At 34.4% G+C, this 26,877-nt stretch overlaps 1 protein-coding gene and 1 long non-coding RNA gene across 3 annotated transcripts in view; one reads left to right on the forward strand and one right to left on the reverse strand.

Annotated features, from left to right (window-relative positions):
- CD99 (CD99 molecule (Xg blood group)) overlaps window positions 1–21,209 on the reverse strand; it is a 57,185-nt gene extending 35,976 nt beyond the window's left edge. Inside the window, exons 1-2 of one of the 2 annotated variants that reach the window (XM_051984584.1) lie at window positions 20,890–21,209; window positions 1,110–1,145 (exon numbers count right to left, since the gene is read on the reverse strand). In XM_051984584.1, the coding sequence (XP_051840544.1) occupies window positions 1,110–1,145; window positions 20,890–20,956 (103 nt within the window). In that variant the 5' untranslated portion in view covers window positions 20,957–21,209. The remainder of the gene's footprint in view (window positions 1–1,109; window positions 1,146–20,889) is intronic. The other variant, XM_051984585.1, reaches the window with a different exon arrangement.
- Window positions 21,210–21,354: 145 nt separating this feature from the next.
- LOC127553677 (uncharacterized) lies at window positions 21,355–23,630 on the forward strand. The gene is made up of 2 exons (XR_007951800.1): window positions 21,355–21,528; window positions 23,400–23,630. It is a non-coding gene; the product is annotated as an uncharacterized LOC127553677 (long non-coding RNA).
- Window positions 23,631–26,877: the final 3,247 nt, after the last annotated feature.

Raw genomic sequence — 26,877 nt, forward strand, 5'->3', positions numbered from 1 at the left:
CCACTAATTTAAGTGGGGAATTTAAGATAAAAGAAATGTTATATATTAAGAAAGTTATATATTAAGGATGAACTTGAAGAAAATAAGAGCAAAACAGGTAGAAAAAAATGGGAGCAAAGAGAAAATATTACCAACATGACCAGATAATCTTTTTTTTTCCTCCTTTGTTTTCTGGCTCATTTTTATGGAATAATTTTGCTTTCCCCCCAAAAAAAATTCTTAGGGAAATGTTTTTAAAGTAAGCCTAAATTAGCTTCTTTGCAGTTTCTACCAATTGACTTTAGAAGCCATGTCCCTAAAGCTCTAAAATTATTCCCAGAGACTCAAGTAACTAGATCTTTATATAATCACTGCCAACCATCAAGGGAAAAGTCAGGGGAAGAAGGTAGGATGGGAAACAGTACTTGAGATTGAGAGAGTACTTGAGTATTCTCTGCTTTCCATAAGACACTAAAATCAAGACAGGCTTTGTAACAAATTAGAGGAGATTGTATACTGGCCTATCTGCTCTTTTAGAATAGAAAATAAGTATAGACTTAGCTTTCCTAGATATCTGATACACTTCACTCCTACAAGACATTATACCTATTAAGTCCAACTAAAATATCTTCTGCTTAAGTCTTTTTTTTTTCTAGATCCTGTGGACAAAGAAACAAGATCAAAATGTTCTAAAAACAAGATTTGAGCTGAAAGATAGAAAAGAACTAGAATATTCTATGTTACCACCCTAAGTACATCATTTTTTATCTTCCTCCATTTTTAAACTTCCACCATCACTACATAGATCTCATCTTAGACTTTGAGAGAGAAAAAGAATGATGGAAAGGCCAAAAGATGCAGATAAAAAGAAAAAGTCAAATAATTTTTATGAATATAAAGTAAGGAAATAATAGCTACGTAAAGCAGAACTTGGAACACTCTTATCATGTTAGTTCCCTGAGTATCCTATGGCAGATTACTAAGTGACAAGCAATTTATTTTAATGTCATTCATAATGACAAAGGACATCTTCCATGCAATAAGGCTTATTTTTTTTTCTACAAAGAAGAAACTTGTCTTTTAGTAAACAGGGTAAAAAATTTAAAATGCTGAGAATATCTGTTACTCACCATCAGGAAGGGCATCAAACAAATCTAAATCTTGTCCTGGAGGGGGAAAAACATACTTGTGTTAGACATATGAATTAGCATAAGAATTATAAATCAGTTATCAAGCATTCACTAAGCATGTATTATGTGCTAGGCATTGTGCTACATGCTAACATCATAAATACAATGAAATACTATTTTGCCTCGAGTGAATTACATGGCCTGTAGATATTATGCAACTTACATACAAAGCAGTTACAATGGGCAGAAAAAGATAAAGGTTATGGAATGAAGATAAAGCTCTAGTTGATCCTAGAGATAAGCTTTAAAAGAAACTAAGAATTTTTAAGGAGGCTGCTAGGTGATATAGTGGATAGTGTTCCAGATCTGGAGTCAGTAATACATGAGTTTAAATCCAGCTTCAGGCACTCACCAGTTGTGTTTACTCTGGGCAAATCAGTTAACCCTATTTACCTCAGTTTTCTTATTTGCCAAATGAGCTAGAGAAGGAAATGACAAACTACTTCAATATCTTTGCCAAAAAACCCCAAGATGGGATCATGACATGTTGTACATAGAGTGAAATGACTGAATAACAACAAGGATTCCAAGAAGAAAGAAGATTGCATTTTGAGCATAGTAGTCAGCAATTAAAATGCAGTGATTTAAAATTGTTTAATGAGACCAGTGGTGATAAGGATTAAATATGACTTAGCATTTACAAAAATACACTTAATGTATATACATACTAAGTTCCCCATAAGCATTCACAAAAATTAAATTTGTTTATTACTCAAATCATTTTTCTGCCCTCAAAAAAACCAAACAAACATATTACAGTTATCTGCAGGGATTGGGGACATGGCGCTTCCGTGAACTGGAAAATTTGCATAGCTTTGCACTAGAGAATTCCGATTTTGTCCCCCTCCTTTTGCAGGGTATTTACAGTACCATATTATAAAATTTGAGCTAGGTATTTGGTCATGGGTTTCTGTCATCTGGTCTTCAAATGTTATCTGTAGATATCAAAACACTTCCAAAACTCCCATTTAATTTCTTATGCCAAACTGAGATACATATTTCAAAAGCCTGATGAGGAAAATCATGATGTGGAAGGGATAACTGTATATGCAATGGGTATTCCTATCTATGCAACGCTTCTCAATTATCCTCAGTACAGTGGGTAGATCTCAAGGTTTTGGGAGAAGAGAAATGATGAAGGCAGGGAAAAGCCAATTTATTCTATTCAAACAGTTTATAGTTTGCCTTAACTACCATTAAACTGTCAGCTGTTCTTGGCTTTGAAGCTCCAATCTCTGTACATTCCTCTCAACTTCCCATAGCTATATCACAGTTTCCAAATCCCAATTCAAGAAATGCTATGGATGAAAAACTATCTAGAAGGTAGATCAAAAGTAGCTATCAGTAGGATCAAGACTGTTTGAGGAGGCACCCATAAAGAAAAATAACATTCTGAAGGTGTTCTTTGGAGACCTGTTCTGAACATAGGAAGGCCCTACTCAAAATACAAAATTACTTATTTATTGTATTCATTCATGAAGATACTCTTCAAGATCCTAAGGAGGTATAATGCCAAATTTTCCTGAAGAGTAAGTTACTCTAATTATAAATTAATGACCAATATGAATTTACTCTAGAAAGGGTTGAAAAACAATCCTCCCTTATTTGCAGTTTGTGTAATGGGGTATAGAACATTGCATATAATGTCAGATACAACTGATTTGTTGATAGTTTTTACTAAAATGTTCCCCCTTTTTAATTTTTTTATTATAAAAATGGATCATTGGAGAGAAGAAAGTAGATCCCCCCCCCTTTTTTTAAAGAAATGTGATATAACAAAATAAAGCATTATTTTTTCTAAAGAAATAAACGTCTAATATAAATCAACTAGAATTACAGTCAATCTTCATTTTTATAGATGAAAAAATGGAAGACTAGAAAACTTTTGTGATTTCCCTAAGGACACACTGTAGCATAGCAGATCTAAAAGGGGATCCCAGTTGATGCCCAGGTTGTTATTCTTTCTACTATTTATGCTGCCACAATTTGGTACAAGATAAAACTTAAAATGTGTATTTTACTGCTGCAGGAAGTGTGATTTTGTAGATAAGGGACTACTTTCATGTTTACTTAGAAAGATTTTTGTTTTTTAAATCCAGTTCAAGATGGAGAATGACTGAATAACAGAAGGTTGTAGTTGTCTTAAGTAATATTTTTAACATCATAGGCTCATACAACCTAGATTTAGAAGGGATAACTCAGAGATGGTAGAGAGATAGGATTTGAATCCAAATCCTCTGATGTAAAGCTTTTTTCCCATAGTTAATACTATTTTACAATAAGATTTGCAATATAATGCCACAATGTTTACAATGTAGCACTATAAGGTTTACAAAATGATTTTCTTAAAACAACCTTGTACAATAGCTAACTTGAGGATGACAATCACCATTTTATTGATGAGGAAACAGAAGCTTGATGTTTTTAAATGATTTGCCATTGTCTCCATCTGTGAGATGAATCCAGATTTCTCTATACTCCATTTATCCATTATACCAAGCTATCTCTGACACAGAGGTAACTGTCAACAAATTAAATGGGAATAAATAATATTGTTATTAATAAACCAACATTAATATAGTGGTTCAACTCAATAAATATTTCTTAAGTATCTACACCACCTAGAACATTATGCTAAACAATGAACAAGTTAAAAAGTATTAAAAAGAAAAACATAATATGAACTCTGATCTCATGGACATTCCAATTTTATATAAATAAGATATATATGATTTGATATACAAAGACTATTACCCAAAGGGTAATATAAAAAGATATGAGAAAAATATAAATCAATGCAAATGAGATCCAGGGAAGGAAACTAGCAACTATGTAGAAAGGGCAACTAATTGGTATGTGGATAGACACTAAATGGAATTGGGAAGTATCCGAGGCCAAATTTGAATGTAGTTCTTCCCAACCCTAAGCCCAGCACTCTATCCACTGCGCCACTTAGAAGACATAATAAGTTTGGTGTTGGGTTAATATTATGATTTGGAGGACCTCATGGGTTGGGAAAGTACCACTTTGGAATAAAAGGTTTTTTAAAATGTTTAGTGATATTATCAACAGCAATGGAGCTGATGGATGAAGGAAAGGGAGATGAAACAATGAAATGGATCAGCAAACATCTTTGTGGGCTTGGTTGTAACTTCTAAAAAAGTGTTTGCAAAGATAATCAAAGTTCAGGTGACTTCTGGATTTCAGTTGTCTGTTATATACAAAGACAACACATTTTTCCTGCCCTCAAAAATCTTATATTCAATTCTGGGGGGGAGAGAAGGAATCTAACATATAAATGTAAGCACTAGACAGACATACAGACATGCTACACATGTTTCTTTAAACACATAAATATATATGCATATGTATTACATATTACACACAAAACAATTTCAGGAAATAAAAAGCTGAATCAAATCATAACATCTCTTGGAACCATGACACAGAAGAGATGGGACAAGGACTAAAAATTCTCTTCCAAATTCACCTTGCTTCCAAGTAGAGCTTCACCTGCACCATAACTACCATATAGTGAATTTGAAGAAATAAAATATTATTTAAAAAAAAGAAATGATGAGTATGAAGATTTCAGAAAAACATGGAAGATTTACATGAACTGATGCTGAGTGAAGTGTGCAGAACCAGAAGAACATTATAAATAAGTTAACAGTAAGATTTTATGATAATTAACTCTGATAGATTTAGCTCTTCTCAGCAATGTCATCCAAGACAATTCCAGTAGATTCGTGATGAAAAATGCTATACACATCCAGAGAATGTAATTCAAAATATTCTATTTTCACTTTTTTTTCCTTTTCTTATTTTTCCCCTTTTGTTATGATTTTTTTCTTTCAGAAGATGACTAATATGGAAATATGTTTAAAATAATTGTACATGTTTGATTACTTGTCTTGGGAAGTGAGGAGATAAGGGAGAAAGGGAGAAAAAGAATTGGAACTCAAAATCTTATCAAAATAAATGTTGAAGACTATCTTTATGTGTAATTTGAAAAATAAAATACTATTAAGTGGAGGATGGGGGGGGAGGGAAGAGCTTCCCAATGGTAGTATGCTTAAAAGGGGTTTCCAAAAAAATTAGATACAATTAAAAGGGGTCTCAAATGAATCTTTTTAAGTTATCTGTTTTGTATAGGAAATTGATAAATAATACTCAAGAGAATGACATCAGAGCCCGAGGTAAGATTAATTTTCAGTGTCTGAATAATTCATCAATAAAAATATGCTTTGTCACTTTAAAATATTGGTGATATGTAAATGGAAAATAATTTTTTTTACTCAAATTACAAAATAATGGCATCATATAAATACAAAAAAAAAAAAGGAATGCAAAGCTATTTTACTATTAATCTAAAATGATTAATGAAATGAATATTCTAGAGGAAGAAAAAAATCAAATGCTAAAGACAAATATCAATGTATCCTATATGTATCATAAACTTCTGGTGTAGTTTATCTTGGGCTGACTAGAAAAGAGAGAGCCATATATCTCTCTGAGATTTATCACCATACTTCTGCCTTTCTCCCAGAGCTGGAAAGTATTAATTCCTTACCTGCCATTAACTTTCAAAACATTCTTATAATTATTTTATCCACATATTTTTGTTAGTTTACTCTTTTTTTTCTCCTTTTGATTGTAATTTCCTTGATAACATGAATTGTCTTTTTGAATATATATTTCATTATTTGTAATGAGTGAGCAACCTTTCAAGATGATTATCTTCCCTTGATAAACCAAATAGTTCTATTAGTGAATCAACCTCAAAATTGAAGTATTACAGTGAAATACATCTTATAACAGATTTTTAAAAACAGAAACATTTCCTCTATAATATTCTAATACATCATGGGATGGAAGTAGGAGCTGGACCCCTGAATTCCTTGGTATTGATGGGCATCCCAAAACTTAGCAATTCCAAAATAGAACTGATGACCTTTTTCTACCCCTCCAACCTTCCTCTCCCACCCCCTAATACCGAGCCCAGAATTATTCCCCTTCTCTCTCTCCCTCACCTTTTAAGTTTCTCTAACACTGTCTGGAGCAACACCATCCTCCCAGTCACCCAAACATGCAATTTTGCTGTTGTCCTTGATTCTTCACTCTCATTCACCCCCACATCGCCAATAAATTGTCAAATCTTTTCATATCTACCATCAAAATATCTCTCATATATATTCTCACACAATCACAATCTTAGTTCAATCCTTCATTTTCTTTCATCTAGACTACTGCAATAACCTTCTAATTGATTTCACTGCCTCATCCATCCCCATTCAAATCCATTCTCTATAAATTGTCAACATAATTTCTCTCTCTCTCTCTCTCTCTCTCTCTCTCTCTCTCTCTCTCTCTTTACTGAGGCAATTGGGATTAAGTAATGTGGCCAAGGTCACATAGCTAGGACATGTTAAGTGTCTGAGGCCATTTTTTGAATTCAGGTCTTCCTGACTTCAGGTCTGGTACTCTATTCACCTATGTGATTTTTCTAAAGCACAGGTCTAATTAGGTCACCTAATTCTAATCAATGATCCAATAGATGTTTATTATTTCTGAGATAAAATATAAACATCTTTGTTTGACATTTAAAGCTTTTTATTACCAGGTCCCTTTCTATGTTTCCAAATGTGTATATTTCATACTCCCTCCATGAAACCTGTGTTCTAGTCTGCTTGCAGTTTCTCAAATACAATATCCTGTCTAAATACCAGTTCTCTCCACTATGCTAGGTTTCTTCTTTAACACTTCATAAAACCAAATATAATAATTATAATTCACCAGCAGTTACCAGCAGTAGGAGGTTAAGTCACAGCCAAATATTCTATCATCCGTCTGGTTTTACAACTGCCTTTCCCATACCTCTCTGCTTATAATATAATGCTACAACCTCTCCAAAGTGACCTAAATAGTGAACCAGAGCCATCTTTCTATTCTTTCTGCTGCTCTTTTAACACCTAAGTTTGTTTAGAGGCATAGACAAAAAGGAATCTCACTTAAAAAGGGGGGGGGGGGGAGGAGAGAGTAAGCCAAGGGATGTATGCATGATGTTCTTGTACAAAACTCTTTCTTGAAAAATAAATAAGAATTAAGAGCTTGAAGATGTCTTAAAAGTCACATAGTCCAGATCCTTTTATTTCACAAATGAGAAAACTGAGACTCAGATTAGGCATCTTGTCAAGATCAGAAAATCAGTCAACAGCACTGCTGAATTAGAATACATGTCCTCTGACACATCCAAAATTCTTTCTACTGTGCATTTCCTCAATGAAGGTCATAAGTATCTATTTTGTAATTGTTGCAGTGAGTACTGTATTTTGAGAGCTTATAAAGTGTGAAAACATTGGAATGCAGTAGGTGAAGTGCATGTGATTTCTATGACTTTCTGTATAAATTTCAGGGGTGTGTGTGTGTGGTGTGTGTGTGTGTGTGTGTGTGTGTGTGTGTGTTTGTGCTGAGAAGACTAAGAAAATGACTCACAAGGGTGGAGTACCTTTGAACTAACTACTATGACTCATTCCTGACAAGACATTCTCTGAGGCAGTGTCAGAGGATCTGAAAACTACCACTCAGCCATTTTAAGAAGTTTAGTGAGTAAAACAATGTGAAATCTATGGGATGAAGCAACGGTTTTTTTTTTTTTTTTTTTTTAAATTTAAAGACATTTGTATTTAACTTCTTATATCTGAAAATAAATTTAAAAAGACTTTTGGCTAGCCCCAATTTTAAAATATTGTTTCTTCCCTCCTCCCACTCTAATTACTACCAATTTAATTAGGATGTCCACTACCCAAAGAAAGAAAATCAACACTCAGAAATTCCACATATTAAAATTCTACAGTTGTGTCAAAAATTACCACACATTTTTTTTCCTTTGTGTTTGTGGATGGAAATATTCTGAAGATTCAATTGTAAAATCTCATCAAAATAAAGAAAACATTCCCAGATTGCTATTCCCAATTCATGTAATTCAAATGTAATATTTAGATTTATATACACTTTATAATGTGTAGTTTATTAACATTATTTTCTTTGAGTTACTTCAAACACCCTTATATGGCCCAACAGATTAAAATACCTCTGAAGTTTTTAAGATCTTTATTTTCATAACTTTAAAAAATATTTTAAACTAGCCTGACTGCATTTAATTAGAATGCATTTACTCATAAGTTTATAATAATTAAATGGGTGAAAATTATTAAGGGGTTAAAATGGAGTTTTCTAATAAAAGGGAGAAATTGTGTATTGAAACTGGGAGAAAAGAAGCTCATTCTGGCTAATGCTTCTATTCTAAAAAAGTGATTATGAATTTAAGAGAAAAGCAATAGAAGGTATAGTGGTATCTCTGGAAATGAGAACACAGAAACTCTGGCCCTGGAATTAGACCCAGATTTTAACTTAATTTTTACTAGCCCAGAAGGTAACTATTAGAAAGTAATATTTCCATTTATATCAACAGTTGCAAAAACACAACATAACACTAAATTTAGTTACATCCAAGAAGGTCACAATGTGCAGCTGTTGGAGCCGTGCTGTGGATAGAGCACCAGTTCTGAAGTCAGGAAGCCGTGAGTTCAAGTAAGACCTCAGATACTTAACACTTAGTGGCTATGTGATTCTGGTAAGTCACTTAACTCCAACTGCCTCACAAGCAAACAAATAAACAAAATAATAATAATAATGTATGGATGTTATTCCATGACTATTTGCATTCCCCTTTGTGTATATTCAAAAATGTGTGTACAATGTTTTGGAGTTAACCAGATTACTTTCTCCTAGCAGGCTGATAAGATAATAGTGGTATCAGGATGCCTGTTTTACAGATAACAGTAAGAACAAACAGCAATTTATCTTTAAGAAATTTTCTGAACCTTACAAAGACAGTCAAGCAATAATCTTGTGAGGCCAGTAATACAGACATTATTATCTCCATTTTAAACATAAATAAACAGAGACTGGAAAATATAAATGACTTGCTAAACTATATGCTTGTAACAGGAGATCTTTTGAGCAGTCCAGTGTTCAATTTGCCACGTGATACTAGATCTCAATATTATAACCATATTACAAAATCAAAATATGCTTCTAAATATCTCTTTTAATAGAGCTTATGTTCCTTACCAGGTGAGTTAGTAAAGAGCTGAATAATCTAAACCATTCAATCTAAAAAAAAAGGATTCTTTTTCTGAAATATTTTATTTTTCTAAATAAATATAATTTTCAATATTCATTTTTGTAAGACTTTGTGTTCCAAATTTTTCTCTCTCCTTCCTTTATCGCTCCCTTCCCCAAAACAGCAAGCAATTTGATATAGCTTAAATATGTGCAATTCTTTTAAAAATATTTCCATATCTGTCTTCATGTACAAGAAAAATCAGACCAAAAAGAGAAGAAAACCACAAGAAAAAAACAAACAAACAAACATAAAGTGAATCCATATTCAGTCACCATAGTTCTCTCTTTGGATACATATGGCATTTTCCTTCCCAAGTGTATTAGAATTTCCTTGAACCACCAAATTATTGAGAAGAGCCAAGTTCATCACAGTTGATCATCATATAATCTTGTTAAATTGGGTTCCCTAAGAACCTGATTTCAGTTGGGTTAGTGAATTTGAATGAAAAAAATTTTTTTCATTTTTATTTTCACTAATTTCTATTTTCTGAACTCCCAGGACACCCATCTTAGGATTGATATAGTCATCTTAGAAATTGGGAGTGATGTGGCATAACCTTGGAGAATGTATGTGGGGGGGGGGGGGGGGAGAAGGCAGTTGAATCTGATAGCTTTCTTCCACCAAGCTATCCTTCAAAGATGTCTGTCTGGTCTGTTATCCAAAAGTCTGGGCTGCTATCTCCCATCTAGATTAAGACAATGAGCTCTTCTCAGTTTCATGAAAGAAGAAAGGCGTTGTTGTTAACCCCCATTACCAAACTTCTCACCAATCATGTGAACCCCAAACCCAGGATGTCATTTATCCTGCTAAGTTCTCTATTCTGTACTTCCCAACTCCACCTCTAATAGTTTTCCTTATTAATGTACTTGTTTACTCCTTGCTCTTTGCTATTTTCCTCTCTTGGAATTTAGCCTACTTTAATTGGTATTACAATTATAATAAAATTGTGTCTCTTGACTTTGAAATCATCTAAGCTTTCATATTCTTTTGGGATACCTACAACACTCCAGAACCTCAATATATTTTGGGTGATCCTCTGCCCCTGGACCTCATCAATAAGTGATGAGTAAGTGACATCAGTAGTCTGAATCTTTAGAAATTTTTCCATTACCTTTTAAGGAAAAACTACCCTAATTTAGATGAAGGGAATGGTTAAGATATTACTCTTAACCACACGCTAAGAGAGAAACTTAGCATTTCCTTCAATTGTTTAAAAACATTATTTTGAAGAGGGATCCATAGGTTTTACCAGATTGTCATAAGGGTCCATTAATATACAGAAGGTTATATTAGATAACTTCTAAAAGTCAGTCTCTATCTGATATTCTCTAAGTTTTGAATTTAAAAGCAAACACATGAAAGTTTTAGAGCAGTATATATTTTTCATTTAAAAAACAAATTAATCTAATCAAATTAAATGTTCCCTCTATGATCATTGTTGGGGTTTTTTTTAAGTCATTTAAGGAAGACAGACAAGCAGGATAATTTTAAAAATAGCTTGTTGGATGTAATATATACACATTTTAAATTCCATATGCACAGAATAACCTACAAGGAAGCAAAGAAAAGATAAATGCTCATGAATATAATTTCTTCTATTATTATATATGCTTTCTTGAAATAGAAATTTATTGTTATGTATTTGGCATCCTCCCTGATGTTTTGTGGGCACATGACAATGTTTTGTTTTGTTTACTTTTTTCCTGGCTTTTTCTATTTTTTAACAATAAAATAAAAATAAATTTAAAAAGGAATGTACATAAAACATTATATATACTGTACATATATGATATACATGAGCCTGTATGTATAAATTTATATATAAATATTTATATATACACATTATAAAGGAAACTATAAATGGAGGATAATAGTTCATATGTAATCCCCTTTTTCTGTTCTTTATGCATAAAATGATTTCTTTTTGGCATTCTTTAAATTTGTTATTAAAATTAATTTTTAAACTGGAATGTCAGATTACTTCTTAAGATGTTTCTGTTTGAGTCCATAAAACGAAACTTGCTGGAGACAGAGAGATGGGCACAGTAGTTGGAGGACTGGATTTGGAGTTAGGAAAATCAGAATTAAAATCTATCCACAGATACTTATTGTGTGACTTTGAAGAAATCATTTAACTTTTGTTTTCCTTAATTTCCTCATCTGTAAAATGGGAATAATAATAGTACTTATCTGTTAGATGGTTGTGAGAATAAGAGATTATTTTAAAACATATTACAAACCTTAAAGACCTATATAAATGCTGGCTATTATTATTACTCAGTAATAGTAACAACTATTATTATTTACTATTGTAATAGTAACAACAAATTATTATTACCAAGAAGTATCATGATTTAGTGGATGGGAAGCTGGCCTCCAATTGTGGTAATCTCTCAATGTATAGAAGAACAGATATCAGTGTGCACTGGAATTGAAATTCCTCATTGGAATTTCACTATAATAATAAAAATTCAATGGCTCATCAGAAGAGAATTCTAATAATTTAGACAGTTGAGATGCTTGATGACTCAAAATTCAATACTCTTGCCAACATGTATAAAGTTCATTCAACATAGTAAGGCATTATCTATAGTTTATTGGAGCCCTGAGATTTCAGAGGTATGACTTGAACCCATTTCTTTCTGAATTTGAGACCAGCTCCCCATTCACTAGAGCATGGTACCTCACACTATTGTGGTTATCATTACTAAATGTTACATCAAAGTCAAGCTTCAGTGTCAGGAATGTAAGGGATTAATAAAATCTCAAACTATAAATGACACCAACAAGCTTGAAGACACATGATCTAGATATAGCCTTTGGTTCTGACAAAGTTTGATCAAGAATATTAAAGTACCCTGGTATGGTGAGGTCATAGTTCAATAGATTTAGACCTGGAAGGAACCCTGGTATGGCTAATTCTCTCATTTTATAAAGAAACTGAGTCATAGAAAATGAAAGGTGGTGGAAGATTATTAATGGTGCTCAAAAATGTTCTAGATTTGGGGGCAAAAGACCTACGGTCATTCAAATCCTGGATCTGCCCTTTATACTTTTATGATCCTGGGCAAATCACATAACCTCTTTAAGTGTCAGTTTGCTCATTTGCAAAATGAATGGGTTTCTGCTAGATGATCCCAACAATCTTTTCCAGCTCTGATTCCATAACAATTACATTACAAAATCAAATTAATCATTACGGATGGTGTAACCCTAAAGAAACCCCACTCTTTCCAAAATAATATTTTAAATATCTAAGCTTCTATATTTATATTTTAACATAAAAATCTCAAGTTCCCCTTTCTAGAGTAGTCACATAACCAAAGCCACAAATAAGTTTGTTTGTTTGTTTTTTTTAATCTGGAGTTAGTACTACTACAAATAACCTTCTGGACAAATCAAAGAAAAAGCAGATGAAAAGACGGAGTAACACACACTATCCCATAGAGAAATGTGAGGAAAGGGGAAGGAGTCAGATATGGGACACCAACTCTCAGTTCTCATGAGTAGAAAATAGGGCCTGCTGCTTGGAAGGCTCTCTTACTCCTTTGCTCTCTCCACGCCCCTCCCCAACCACCCCCCAGACAACCCAGAGGAAAAAGCAACTTGATGGCTTCCTATTTTAAGCAATTATTCTTAATAATTATGTGCCATAGCTGGTTATTCCTTCATACTTGACAGCCAAGAATCCAGGTTCCTGGAAAGAAGGGAAGAGTAGGTGATAATACATACAAATAACTGATAGATGTCTTTTGTTGTTCTTAGAGGAGGAAGAGGCTATGTTGGAAGCAACACCCATACTAAACTTACAAAGTATCATGTTCAATTAGAAAAGCAGGAGGAAAAAATATCTTTCAGATTTATGGATGAGGAAGTAATAGTAAGAGAGGCTTGTAAGATATAAAATAGATAATTCTGAGTACCTGAAATTAGAAGGTTTTTGCACAAATAAAACCAATATAGCCAACATTAGAAGGAAAGCAGGAAACGGGGGGAAATTTATAGAAAATTTCTCAGATAAATGTCTCATTTCACAAATATATAGGGAACTAACCAAAATTAGTAAAAATAAGAGCTGTTGGCCAGTTGATAAGAAATCAAAGCTATCACACCATATTTAAAAATGTTCAAAATTACTAAAAACGCAAATAATTAGATAGATGAAAACAACTCTGAAAATATTTCACACATGTGAGAATAATTAACATAACAAAAAAAGAAAATGACAAATGCTGTAGGGAATGTGGAAAAATAAGTGCACTAATATACTCTTAATACAGCTGTGAAATGGTCCACCCACTCTGGAGAATAATTTGGAACTATGCCCTAAAGGCTATAATATTGTGCATACTCTTTGATCCAGCTACTAGGTGTGTATCCCAAAGAAATTTTTTTAAAAAGGAAAAAAATCCATTTATACCCCCCAAATTATAAAAGCTATTTTTTGTAATGACAAAAAAATTGAAAATTGAAGGGATAACCATCAAATGGAGAATGACTAAACAAGCTGTGGTATATAATTGCAATAGAACACGATTGTGCTACAAGATAATGATAGGAATAGTTTCAGAAAAACTTGGATATGAACTGATGCAAAGTGAAGTGACCAGAACCAAGAGAACATTGTACACAGTAACTGCTTAGCAATATTGTAATGACGATCAACTGTGAAAGACCTAGTTGCTTTAATCAATACAATGATCAAAGACAATTCTATAAGACTAAGTATGGAAAATGCCTATCCACTTCCAGAGAGAGATCCAATGAATTCTGAGTGCAGATTGAAGCAGCTTTTTTCATTCTCTTTATCCTGTCTTTTTTTTTTTTTTCATTCTCTTTATCCTTGTCTTTTTTTTTTTTTTTTTTGGTTGTTGCAACATATTTAATAAGGAAATCTTTTTTTGTGACTTCTTGGATATGGTGGGGTATTATATTACTTGTTTTCTTAATGCATAGGGAAAGGCAATGTAGGGAGGTATTTTGAACACAAATGTTAAAAATGAATGTTAAAGGTGTGGGAAAGGTCTTCAGGACTTTCTAATTGAACCTATTAATTTTATGGAGGAGAAAATTGATATTGCAGAGATAGAACCTGATTTCCCAAGGTCACAGAAAGAAATGTTCATTATTATTTTATTGAAGCTGAGATTAAGCTAACAATGGAGTCCAAATCTCAAACTTGAATTGTTTGAACCTTAAAAGACCTCCCAGACCATCTTTCCTTAAACCATAATATTTTATGGAGTCGAGGTAGAGGGGGGGTGGGGGGACACCAAGCCCTGGGTTAGTTACCAGAATAGAAACTACAACCTGGGAACTGACTCCTGGGACAGCATATTTTCAGTCAGGTTGCTGAAAATAGTCCTGGTCTTTGGAGGAATAGTGATTTCAAAGCAGCTCTTGTTCTCACTATTCAGGACAAGGACAAAGCAGAGAGGCACCCACCTCCCAATCTTTATTCTTTCAACTGAAAGAACCTCTTGACCTCACAATCATCACTGGTCAGTAGGAAAGTTTTTGAAGACTGGAGAAAATTAAAGGGACCAATGATAGGGGAGAGAGATAGAGAGAAAGACCTAGACATTCCAAAGACTGCATGACCTCTATCTCCTAGCCTACCTAACCTTATCTAAGGGAAATCCCGGCTCTTATCAACTTCAACCACCCCTATTGAGAGAATTTCTAGATCCTCAGGTCACACATTTCCTCACATACACATCTGCTTACCAAAGAATCAGGGCTCTTTTACCTTAGCCTACCACACAGTGCTGAAGGAAAGTCTGAGATACCTAGGAAAGAAAATTTTTAAGGGAAATGAAAGATATCTGCGATATGTGAATACAAAAGCATCTAGCCACCTGGGAATCTACAGCAGGAGCTATAGTTCTGGTTCCCTTACTCAGGCTTTGCTGGGCTTGAAGGAAGCACTTCCCTTCCATGAACAATAGCTAGTTTTTGGGCAGCCTAGCAGCTACTCATATATCTCCCCTTCCAAAAAGCAGCAACCCTAAGAGATATACAGAGGGAACTATAGTCCAGCCTCCCTTCTATCTGATAAGGGATAAAGCCAGCCAGGGTTCTCCCCACAAAAGGTAATTAGCTATAAAGTCCTTATTCCCACTCTCTCATTGCTTACTTCTCCTGATGATGAGCATAATGTTACAAACCAGGAGATATGTCTGTAGTGGCCCTTTTAATTTCCCAGCCAGAAGCAAAAACACAATCACTCAATTTGAAGAAGAGGTATTTTGATACATGGCTTTTTCAAGAAATACAGTGAAAAAATTAATCCTAAATATAGCCCTGTAATAAATAGACACAAGGCTCCTGAAGTTCATAAAGCTATTCACAGCATATTCTGAATACAATCTCTTTTATAATAGCAGTAATCACAAATAATGCAGTTCCTGAAAGAGAGCCCAGAGAAAAATGTTATTGAATAAGAAATAAAACCAAATAACATGAGGGCAATTGATTCAACTGTCTCACCCTAAATGACTTAAGATGCATCATCATCAAAGAATGAACTACAGACATTCTATTGGAATTCTGATGCTAAATAAACTTTGTTATATTATGTTCTATATCAAGTACCACCAATCTACATCATACTAAACCTGTGTGTGTGTATATCACACTAAACCTAGATATAGATAGAAATAGATAAGTAGATATAGATATATATGACATAAACTCTGTTTGTTCCAATGTGACTATTATTATATTAGATTCTCTGACTAACCTTAATAGAAATGTTTACTTTTATTTGTTAAAATTAACCAAAATACTCCACAGCATTTACTTAGAATACAGAATGTCCTCTATCCTTCCCTCCAAGAAAAGAGTTCAAGTTTTACCTATTTAAAGAAACTTTCCCCAATTATGAAGAACTGCATTGATAAGTCCCTGTATTTACTATAACAGTCCCATACAGTTAAGCACTTAATTCTTTTCTAGTTGGTTCCTGAGTGTCTACTCCTACAAAGCATTCGATACAAATTTGTTGTCCTGACACATACAATACATACGAATAATGTCACTATTATCATTCATGTTTATGTAGTATTTATCTGATAATGATACCATATTATTCTCATTTTACAGAGAAAAAAAAATTAAGGCTGAAAGTGAACTTTTCCACATAAGTGAACCACACATAGATTGTAACTGTCAGAATAAGGACTCAACTTCAGATTTCTGTCTTCATGCTTAATACTCTTTCCATTATGGAGCTGACAAAAGAAAAAAATCTTTTCTACTGACTGGGTATCTCTAGTATCAGTACATAATTACCCCATCCTAGTTCAAATGTTCTTTTCTCTACTCACTGGGCCACTACTATCACCCTTCTTTTCTTCTGATCTAACATATTGCAATATCTTCCTAACTGGTCTCCCAAGCTTAAGTCTCCCTAGAGCTCTAATTTGGTTTCCACATAATTTGCCAGTGATAGCTCTATGAAGCAGATGAATCTCCCCTACTCAATAAAATTCCAGTGGCTTTTTGTTGCCTCTAGGACAAAATTTGAACTTCTTTGGAATGACATTTGTTTGTTGATAAACAAACTATAGTACAAAGATGACTTGTGTTATGTTAGTTAAGATAAAATTTTCCATCCATGACAATATTTCATCTCAACTTCGGGGACTTATTCTCCAATCTAAAGAATTTATAAAAAAGTTAGTCTATTTTTAGTAAGCATTCCTAAAACTGTATGAGCTTTACATTTCAAAGAGATAAGGCTTAATCAGTTAATCTTTAAGACATAGGTCTATTCAAAAGCTATGCCAAAAAACCATTTCTTGTGAGATCCTGTGATTGATGGAAGCTGAGGTAGCAGAAATCTTAATCTGAGAGGAAAGAGGGATTTAATGTTTTCAGTGTTTCTAAGGCCCACCCAAAAAAATTTTTTTAAGTTAACAAATCAACTTAAGCCTGGATGATACTTTACTATTATAAAGTAAGTAAAAATGGAGCCTATGAACACTTTCCCTTTAAATGCTTTAAATATTTTATCCAGAAACACTTTTGTTATAGCCTTATGTATATAATATTCCTTATATTTAATCAACAAAATTGGAAAACATCTATCTTGTGTATGAATAAGAGCTAATAAAATAATTTGACTGCTAGTCTCTAAGAAATTTCTTTTCTCATTGATTGAGAAGTGAGAATGAAAGAATAAGATTTACTATTCTAAAATGCTTTAGTAAGAATCCAGAAATTTATTAAGGTCATATATAGAGAACTGGAAGGAAATTGGAAGGAGAGCATCTTGTCTAATCTCATCATTTTACAGATAAGGAAACTGAGGCCTAGAGAGTAGGAATAAAACGTATAAAAGGAATTTGAACTCAAGTCCCATAGAAAAGGCTGGGTACTCTCTCTGACACACTACTTTGTAAGGTAGTTCTTCTCTGCCTACAACTTATAAGGAAATTTAATGTTGTTTATAATTAATGGTAAAATCTCTATAAAAGAAGCATCACTTTCCCAAAAGTTTTTGGGATGGTGCATAATAATTTTTAAAGGAGGAATTGGTTTTTAAAGTTATAGAAATATATTCATTCTATATCATTGAAAAAATCTTGTCAGAATTTATAAAAATTCTGCATTACATGAAGCACTAACTGGTCCCGTTTAACTTACTTCACTTAAATGACAGCCCTTGACTAGAAATTTAGAAAAAAGAAAAATCTCTCTCCCTAAGAAAATAACAAATACTAAAATACATTTCCCTGATGAAGGGGAACTTATAAAGAAATTAAAAGAGGGAGAAGAAATGAAATGTACCAACTTAGTTAAAACAGAATTTTTTTAAACCACAGTATATTAATACTTTAGAGCAAATTTTCTGGTGAGCACAATATTTTAAAATTTTTTCTTCCTTTTCAAAAATGAAATGGCAACTACATTTTAAAATTTTTCCAGCTGTGTCTAACACAAGACAGACACTGTTGGAAGAAGATATTAAAAACATGACCACACTTGAATAAAATAAGGAAAGCATACCAGAGGGGCCTCCTGTGGTTTAATTAGTTTCTACTTAGTTAACAGATGTTCTTAAATTATGTAGGCAGTCTTGTCTAGTCCAACTGACATAGAAATCAGGTCACATCTTTACCAGTGAATCAATGATCGACTCTGGATTGACCACTTAAAATTCTGATTTGCAGAAGTTTTTTTCTGATTTTGCAACCAGCAGTGTGTTGGTAAATGTTTAACTGGCTCTTTGTATACAGGACATAACACACTTGTAAATTTAATCAACATTATTATTTCCACAATGAACAAGGCTAACAATTATAAATAAATTACAGACAGCAATAAATTAAGTACTAATTTGTAGGTTTGCTGATTTCTGAACACTGGTTAAAGTGGAGTCCAGCACACCTTTATCAACACTCCAGCACACACCCTATCACACACTTAAATAGATCCATATCTATAGTCTACTGCCCCCACTATTCCTTACAAAAATCAAAACCAAAAAACCTTTCAGTAGTATTGCCATGAGATCTATTGTGACAGAACTTGGAAATCTTTAAAAAAAAATTTATGGGAAAATCTACAATATTCTATTCCTTATTTTTATCCTAGAATTCAGAATTCAGAACAGTATTTTTAGTACCATAATAAAATTTCAAATTGAATTAATAGCTAAATATACTTGTATGAAACGGTATAAGATCCTAGCCTTCATAATACAGTGTTATGGAAAATTAAGTTTCCTATTTTAAAAAATTAGAAAATATTTGTTGACACAATATACATTGTAACTTGGGGAATCCCTGAAATTCAGTTCATTTTTAGAAAGGATAAAGCTCCAAGAGAGCAAAATGTTTTACACCTCATTTCTTTCCCTATATAAATGTCTAACCACTGCTAAAGACAAACACAAGTACAGAAATATTATTTCCTTAAATATCTATGGCTTGATATGATTTATTTTGGTCACAGGGAAAGGATCAGCAATTCACCATTAACATATATCACCATTTATATGAATTACAAAGAGAGAGAATGTTGGATATGAGACTGGTTTTACTTTGTTGCAATAATCAATTTCATTTTAGGAAGCTAACTTAGGAAGGACACTCACACAAAAGGTGGGGCAGGAAGCCATGAAGATACTACCTGAGCTCTTATGCATCTATCACCTTTAAATTTTATAAACAGCTAACCTTCAACTTAAAATTTCTACTAAAAGTAAAAAGCACACAAAGTTAACTCATGGTTCCAAGTACTGACTCCCAATGATTAAATGCCATCTTGTTGACATTTCAACAAGAAACAAAACTTCTCTGGGCCTTCTCCAGCTTTACTTTTAAGCATCAGGCAGGCACATATCTGAAAGATACTTCTCAGCCATGTGGACTTTTAAAAACACTATTGAGAAGTATATTACTAGTTTCAGAGAGACAAAGAAAGTTTTAAACTATTATTTACTATATATGTGTCTGTATATATACATGTGTATGTATAAACATGTGCACATACATAAGTGGATATATGACTGTATATTTATATATTCTATATTAATATCACCTGTTATTTCTACTTTCTCACCAAATCTACCTCCCTCATTCATGTAATTAAAAGCCATCATCGGATAACCAAAAGTTGAATCACTAATATCATTGGGAAGCTATTCTGTAAAGAATTTTCTTGATGCAAACATCTGTAAAACTTTTTCCCACTGCATCCTAGTTCTCGTGTTGAAAATAACAACACTCTAGTTTAGCCCACTCTCTTTTTGAGCATCTGCCAGCCTAGTTTCCAGGTCTACCATCAAGTTTTAGGGAGTGAAAAAGTAACCGGCTTTGACTAACGGCCAGGGTTCAGTCCAGTGACCCGCTAGTTCCTTTAATAACTCCAAAGGCAATCAATAAAGACCTAGCCAGTTCTTTGCCAATAACCTTTCAATTTAACTTGCCTCTTAGGGATTTTCATACCAAGCTGGGAAATGGCAAAACTACCTATAAGGCAAACAGAATAAGAGAGGCCTGCAAACCACATACTTTCCAACAAACCACACCCCCACCTCCTCTACCCCTATCCCCTTCCCCATCCCCACTCCCACTCCCAACCCCCCACCGCTAGATGCTGACGACTCCTACGACAATTTGTTCAATAACTGAGGAAAAACAAGCCTAATTTCTGATCTCTTCTTTCTGAAGACTGCTCCCAAAACTTAAAGCCTCACAGATATCAAGACTCCTCCCCTCAAAAGCGAACAAAGGCTCTGCTACTTTTTCGAACCCCCAGAGGCACTCCGCTGGAGGGATTCCCTTAGACCTCCCATCCCCCACTCACTCCCCCCTTCTTCTCCCCCCCCCCCCGCCAGCAAAATTTGGACAACTCAAAAACCTTCTCCCGGGAGATTTGAGAGAACTCTCCAAGAGCGACTGATTGTCCACCCTTCCTGACTTTAAATCTTTCCCTCTCCTATCCTAAAGAGTTACGCTATGACTCTCACACGGACCAATTCTAACAAAGCTGGGGCGAATAGGGTCTAGGGTCACTCACCTCGAGCTGGAGCCAGAGAGCAGGAGAGAAGAACGAGCAGAAGAGGCACTGCTGGCCAGCGCCCCATGGTCTTGCCCCTGCAAGTTTACTTAACTCCTCAGAAGTTGTGTCTGTGGGTTCACAGGCTCCTTTAGTCTTCCCTGGGATCCGGAGATCTGTAGAAGAGGAAGGGGGGTGGGGGGTGATCTTTCTTCCCGAGAGAACAAGGGGACAAGGGTGGAGCAGGGAGGGGCACGGGGTGTTGAAGAAGACAGCGGCAGGGTTGCTCAGTTAAGTTTCCAATCCACCAGCCAAGGGGCGCGGCACTCTACTTGCTATTAGTAAGGCTCTGGCCCTAGAAGGGAGAGGAACCACCTAGTCCGTTCCACCAGCCAATCCGGGCCCTGCAGGGAAGCAGAAATGGAGTGACTATGACTAGCTTCTGGCTGCAGCCCCGAGCCGCGCCCTTGGAAGGGACCGCCTCTGCAGTAGCGGGCAACCCCAGACACTCCAGCGAAAGAACAGCAGCCTTTGCTCTCCGCCTCTTTCCCTCCTTACTTTAGGCCTGGGCGAGAAGTACGCCAGAAAAGGGCGCGAAGAATCCGATCAGCCGCAGGTGGAGGGGAAGGCAACCCGGCCAAGAGGGAATGCTTCAAAGGTGTAAGCAATTGTTTGGTGGTTAGTTGGTTTGGACAAAAATTTGATTCTCAGAAACTCTATTGTATGTTCAAATACATTTAAAAGTCTTGCCTGGAGCTCGGAGCTCGAATGGCCTCGGAAATGGCTTCGGAAATGGCCTCGAGCCTAACTTAACTTTTACACTCCAAAAATACTAGGTGTTCTTAGCAGAGCTGAGTCACTGGCCTCCTACTGGAAGGTTGAATGAGATTTTGTTTGTTTTAGTCTCTACTTCTCCCAACCTTCTTTCCCCAATTCTCTAAAAAGACTACCTGGATTGACTAACCTTTTCCTTTGCTACAGAAGCATATTTTTTCTCTTTAGTCCTGCGGTGCTAAAATCGTTTCATTGTCAGTCCAGGCCAGAATCTTAGTAGTCTCTTTCTTTCCTACAGTTTTCTTAAGGCCTTGGAGTTTTTTTAGATAAAATAGTTGCATAATCTACAGTTGGAGTAAATTTATTTCATGCTTAAAGTGCTGTTAAAGAAGCACAGAGGAATATCAACTAAGAGTTTGAAGGGCCTCTAGTTAAAATCTCATGCAACCACCTTTTATTTGCAGGTAAGGAAACTGAGATTCAGAGACAGTGATTTAATCAAAAGATGGAATTGGTATAATTGGCAAACTAGCATCACACAGTTTCTTTTGATATGTCTAACCCTTAGACTAGAAAATCCATAATTTGTTGGGATCGTTAATAACATGTATGAAAACAAGTAGTACCTCTCTTAACCTCTAAAGTTTCTTTTATTAAAAAATAAAACAAAACATTCATTGCATTTTCTTTATTGTCTCTTTAGAAACAGAATTGCAAGGTCTAACACAACACTTGTGTCCTAAATCCTGATTAAACATTAACTACCAAAAAGTAATTTAAAGTAATAATCTGAAAAATGACTGCCCAGCACTAAACAAATATTTAATAACATTGAGTTGAATTGTGTTTTTAAATATGAAAAATATTTCATGTAAAAGGAAATATGGCATAGGGGAGAAAATTAATCTGGGAATCAGAAAAACCTGGTATCAGACACTGTATTCGACACTTGTTGATTTTGTGTGCCAATGTTTATCTCAGAATTCTGAAAACTGAAATGATTAACTGCCAGAAACCTCCTATTCCTTTTCTCTTTGCTAAAATTATAAATTAAAGAAATTACACAATTGGGCCTAGAAGTAGAGCTATTTAGCCAACAATATTTATTATCTATTCCTTTAAATGGATTTGGATATGCATTGATTCTTTCCTCTTAAAGGAAACACTGTGAAGAACTCCTGTTGTATTGTACTATAATTTTTTAGCTTAGAAAAATAATTTGCATCATACTTTGCACATAATTCAAATTGATTTCAAGGGTCCCTGATTTCAGAATGTACAAAATAATCACAAGAATCTGTAGCAAAGGGAACATATGTGTTTGGACTTGATCAGTGTGTAGTTTGTTTTGTTTGATCATCTAATTTATCCTTAAGAGACAGCATAAATGTCAGGGTGTTATGCCACAGTTCTCTTTAACTGTCCTGACTCAGTTTCCTTGTACAAGTTTCCCTTGTCTCAGTCTCCCTAATTACTCCCCTAAGCTGTAAATCTTCCTCTGGTCCATGAAGGCTGAGGACCAATTAGTCTAAGGTTATAAATTGTTAGCCCAAGCAAGATAAACAAGAGAGTAGACCTCCTGATTATCTTCTGTCCTCAAGAATTTATTATATCCCTCTAAAATATTTCAAGATATTTCACTGACATCTTTATCTCTGGGTATTCAGACATCCTGTCTCTGGGTTTTTTTTCAGTTTATAGCCTTTTCCAGCTGGACAGGGACTTTCCCTCTCTTACCCTCTTCTTTGTCTCCAAAGGTATTTAAGAAGTTGGGGTTCCTCCATTCATTTGCTGGAGGATGGCGGCTGGCAGCTGACTGTATGCTGGACGCTGGATTCTTTGGGATGACAGTCTCCTCCAGACCTGGGACCAACATGAATTCTTTGGTCCCAGTATATCTGTATCTGTGTTTGACTGGATAATTTGAGACGAGAGTCCTGTCCAGTCAATCTTACTCTCCCATTAATAAAATATTAAAAACTCTCTAATCTCTCTCCTGCCTCAGTTTCTCCGGCATTACAAGAGGAGTGGAATGGTGAGTACTGTTCCCACTCTGCTCTGTTCCTCTGTACAGAGGCATGTGAATGGGTCTGGTTCTTTACCAGGTATCCTATATTCAGTGAATGAAATCAGGCTCCTTTGTTTTTATTATTTGGCTCACTTAAGCTCTTTCTTCCACCACAATAATCATGGATAATTTTACTTATGGTTAAGTTAACCAAAGATGTTTCCAAAATGGGGAGGTGTTAAAAATACTCAGTGAACAATATGAATCAAGAATGGGACAGAAAATTTATTTCTACACATGAAAAGCATGCTAAACACAGGACATTTGTAAACATATAAATAGAACAGAATTCATGAACAATTTATAACTTCTATTATTATCTATTGGGAGGATAATATTTAAACTTCATCAGAATATAGAAGTTTGTGGTATTTCTGATTGGACAGTTTACATTTTGCCTTGGAGTTCTATGAGGTGGGTTTAGTCCTAAAAAGGAATTAACAAAGATCATCATGAGCACATCTTTTATAGGTAAAATATAACCTTGGGGTTTCATACCATGTCAGGAGAAGGAAGGGGAATAAAGGCAGGAACAAAGATGTATACTGAGATGTTGAGACTGCCTTAAAAGATAGTCTGGAAAGCTTTGGTTCCCACCATAGTTATCTTAAAGATGCTAATAAGTCAGTCTGGGCACATTATAGCTACCTTAACTATGGTAATAAGACAAGCTGGGAAACTAAGTTCCCAGGATGAGCATTTTAACATTTTTTGACAAGTAGAGAGAATAAGCTGGTTTCAGAATTCACAACACATTGAGTCATTAGGTTTTTATATAAATGTTTTTATTTTGGGTCTATAATACCCTAAAGGGAACTGACAGGCCAAGCCCCTTACAGATGAGTCACACATGGCATGAAATCAGCTCCCACAGGTTCTCCATGGTTGATGAAAATTAGGAAGGTCAACTCCAAATATCTGCCATAGTCAGTGGGTGATATTGGAGCAGAGGAGAGAAAGTAGAGAAATGGCTCCTTTTTTGTTCTCTTGTTACAAGTGAAACGTTTAAAGAGAAAAGAGAGGTTCGTAATTGTGATGGGGAAAACAGAAAGAAGAATATCAGTGGCATATTTTTAGAAAATACATAGAAGAAATCAGAAGAAGAAGATTCAGAGGGCAGGAAGCAGGACAAATGAGAACTAACATGCTGAATTGAGTATGTGATTTTAAAAAGCTGCTCATAATGGGATCAGCAGTTTCATAAATTTTTTATATTCTTTGTGTATGGAAGTGTCCGTGTTTGTTAGCATTTGTCAAGGTTAGAATAAAATTTTAAAATACGGTAACTATCGAGTACATGAAATATCTAAGATTGCATTACCAAAGCACATTTAAGACCTGTGTAGATACCTTTAAAGAAACAAAGAAAACAAAATGCAATGTTTCTTTAAGAAAAAAGAAATACTAAAACAAAATCAAAAGATTGAAAAATTGGGTAGAAAAGTAAGCTGTCAACTATCAAAAACATTGGCCGAGAACCAGGTGAAAAAGAAAGAGCATTTAAAAATCACCAGACTTCTTGGGATCCACTTCTTGGGACCAATTTAAAAAAAAAATTGAACACTGTGAGGAGTATGAGAAGGGAGGGGTAAAATATCTTGTTAAGATACGAATCACTACATGAGACAAGGAACTAGCTAAACAACCAAGTTCCTGATTGAATTTCAGATGTAAAGTGGCCCAAATGGAGTATGATCACTGACAGGGCATAAACCTTTTGAATGGGCAAATAAAGAGGATTATAAATCCCACTAATTGTAACTCGGTTTATAATTCGACCAATCCAACCTTTAAGGAAGGGATGAAGAACCAAATTAACAGTATAAAGCTTGATCTCACTCCTGTAGTTGGTGTGTCTCATTTGGTAGCAAAAGTGGATATGTTTTTCATGAAAATCGTCAAATAACTTTGGAGTATAAAAAAGGCACATGAACATAAGAAAAAAGGTAGGGGAAGCAGACATTCCATAAAACTTACTTATATCAGACCCAGAAAAATGCACATTTTGTCTACACGGATATATACAATTACATAGTATAAATGTATTAAAAAAAAAAAAAAAACAGCTGGCAGATACTGGGAACAAAGAAAGGAAAGAGATACAGTTATGAGACATGGTGGGGTTGAGAAGAAATGCTCACAAGCAAAACAAACTTCAACTTTAAGGGATGAATTGTAGGGGGCGGGGGTTAAGAAATAATACACTCTGACTGGGGGAAGTGAAGATGAGCACTGAAGGGGGAACAAATAGTTTCAATGATAGATAACTAGTATTGGCCCTGACTAATTTTTTTAGCCTTATTGAAAATTCATTCTCCCTCTAATCCTCTCCAGACTATCTAAATTAGCCTCTCTGCTCCTTACAAAGGATGCTTTACCTCCTGGCTACATATCTTTTTACTGGAAACTCTCTGTGTCTGGGATGTCTTACCTCCTTCATAGAATCCTTCTCTCTTTTTTTAAGCTTAAATTCTCTTGCCTAAAGCTATTGCTGTCCTCAAATTATCTTGTATTAAACTTCTTTGTATAACTGTATTTACAATGTTTATATTTATGCTATATATGTACTTGTTATCTTCATTAAATGTAAATATCTTGCAAGTAGGAATTGTTTCCTTCTTTGGACTTGTATTCTCAGTACTTAGTACAGGTCCTGGCACATAAATTGATATTTAATAAATACTTGTTAGTTGATTGGTTGTATTCCTTCTCTTTTGCTGCCTACTTCTTTGTAAACAAAGTAAAAGAAGATAAGATATAAAAGGTTATGATTGAGGGAAATATATGATTAGCAGTAATAACCATGAAAATTATGATAAACTACTTTGATTCAATATATGCCAACATATTTCATAATACACAGAATGATGAATATACACAAAAATGTAAAATATCCAGATTAACAATAAGATAAAAACTTAAATCTCCTAATATCGGGGGGAAATTGAACAAGTTTATAAATCCCAAAGGGGAAAAAATAGCACACAACAGTACCGGATAGATTTACAAGTATATTCTTTTAAAAATTAAAAACTTAACTAAGCCCAAAGAGTTATCAAACTGTGCATACCCTTTGAACCAGCAGTGTTTTTACTGGGCTTATATCCCAAAGAGATTTTTTTTAATAACTTTTTATTGACAGTACATATGCATAGGTAATTTTTTAC

Source organism: Antechinus flavipes, chromosome 3 (assembly GCF_016432865.1).
Source record: "Antechinus flavipes isolate AdamAnt ecotype Samford, QLD, Australia chromosome 3, AdamAnt_v2, whole genome shotgun sequence".
NCBI classification, from domain to species: Eukaryota; Metazoa; Chordata; class Mammalia; order Dasyuromorphia; family Dasyuridae; genus Antechinus; species Antechinus flavipes.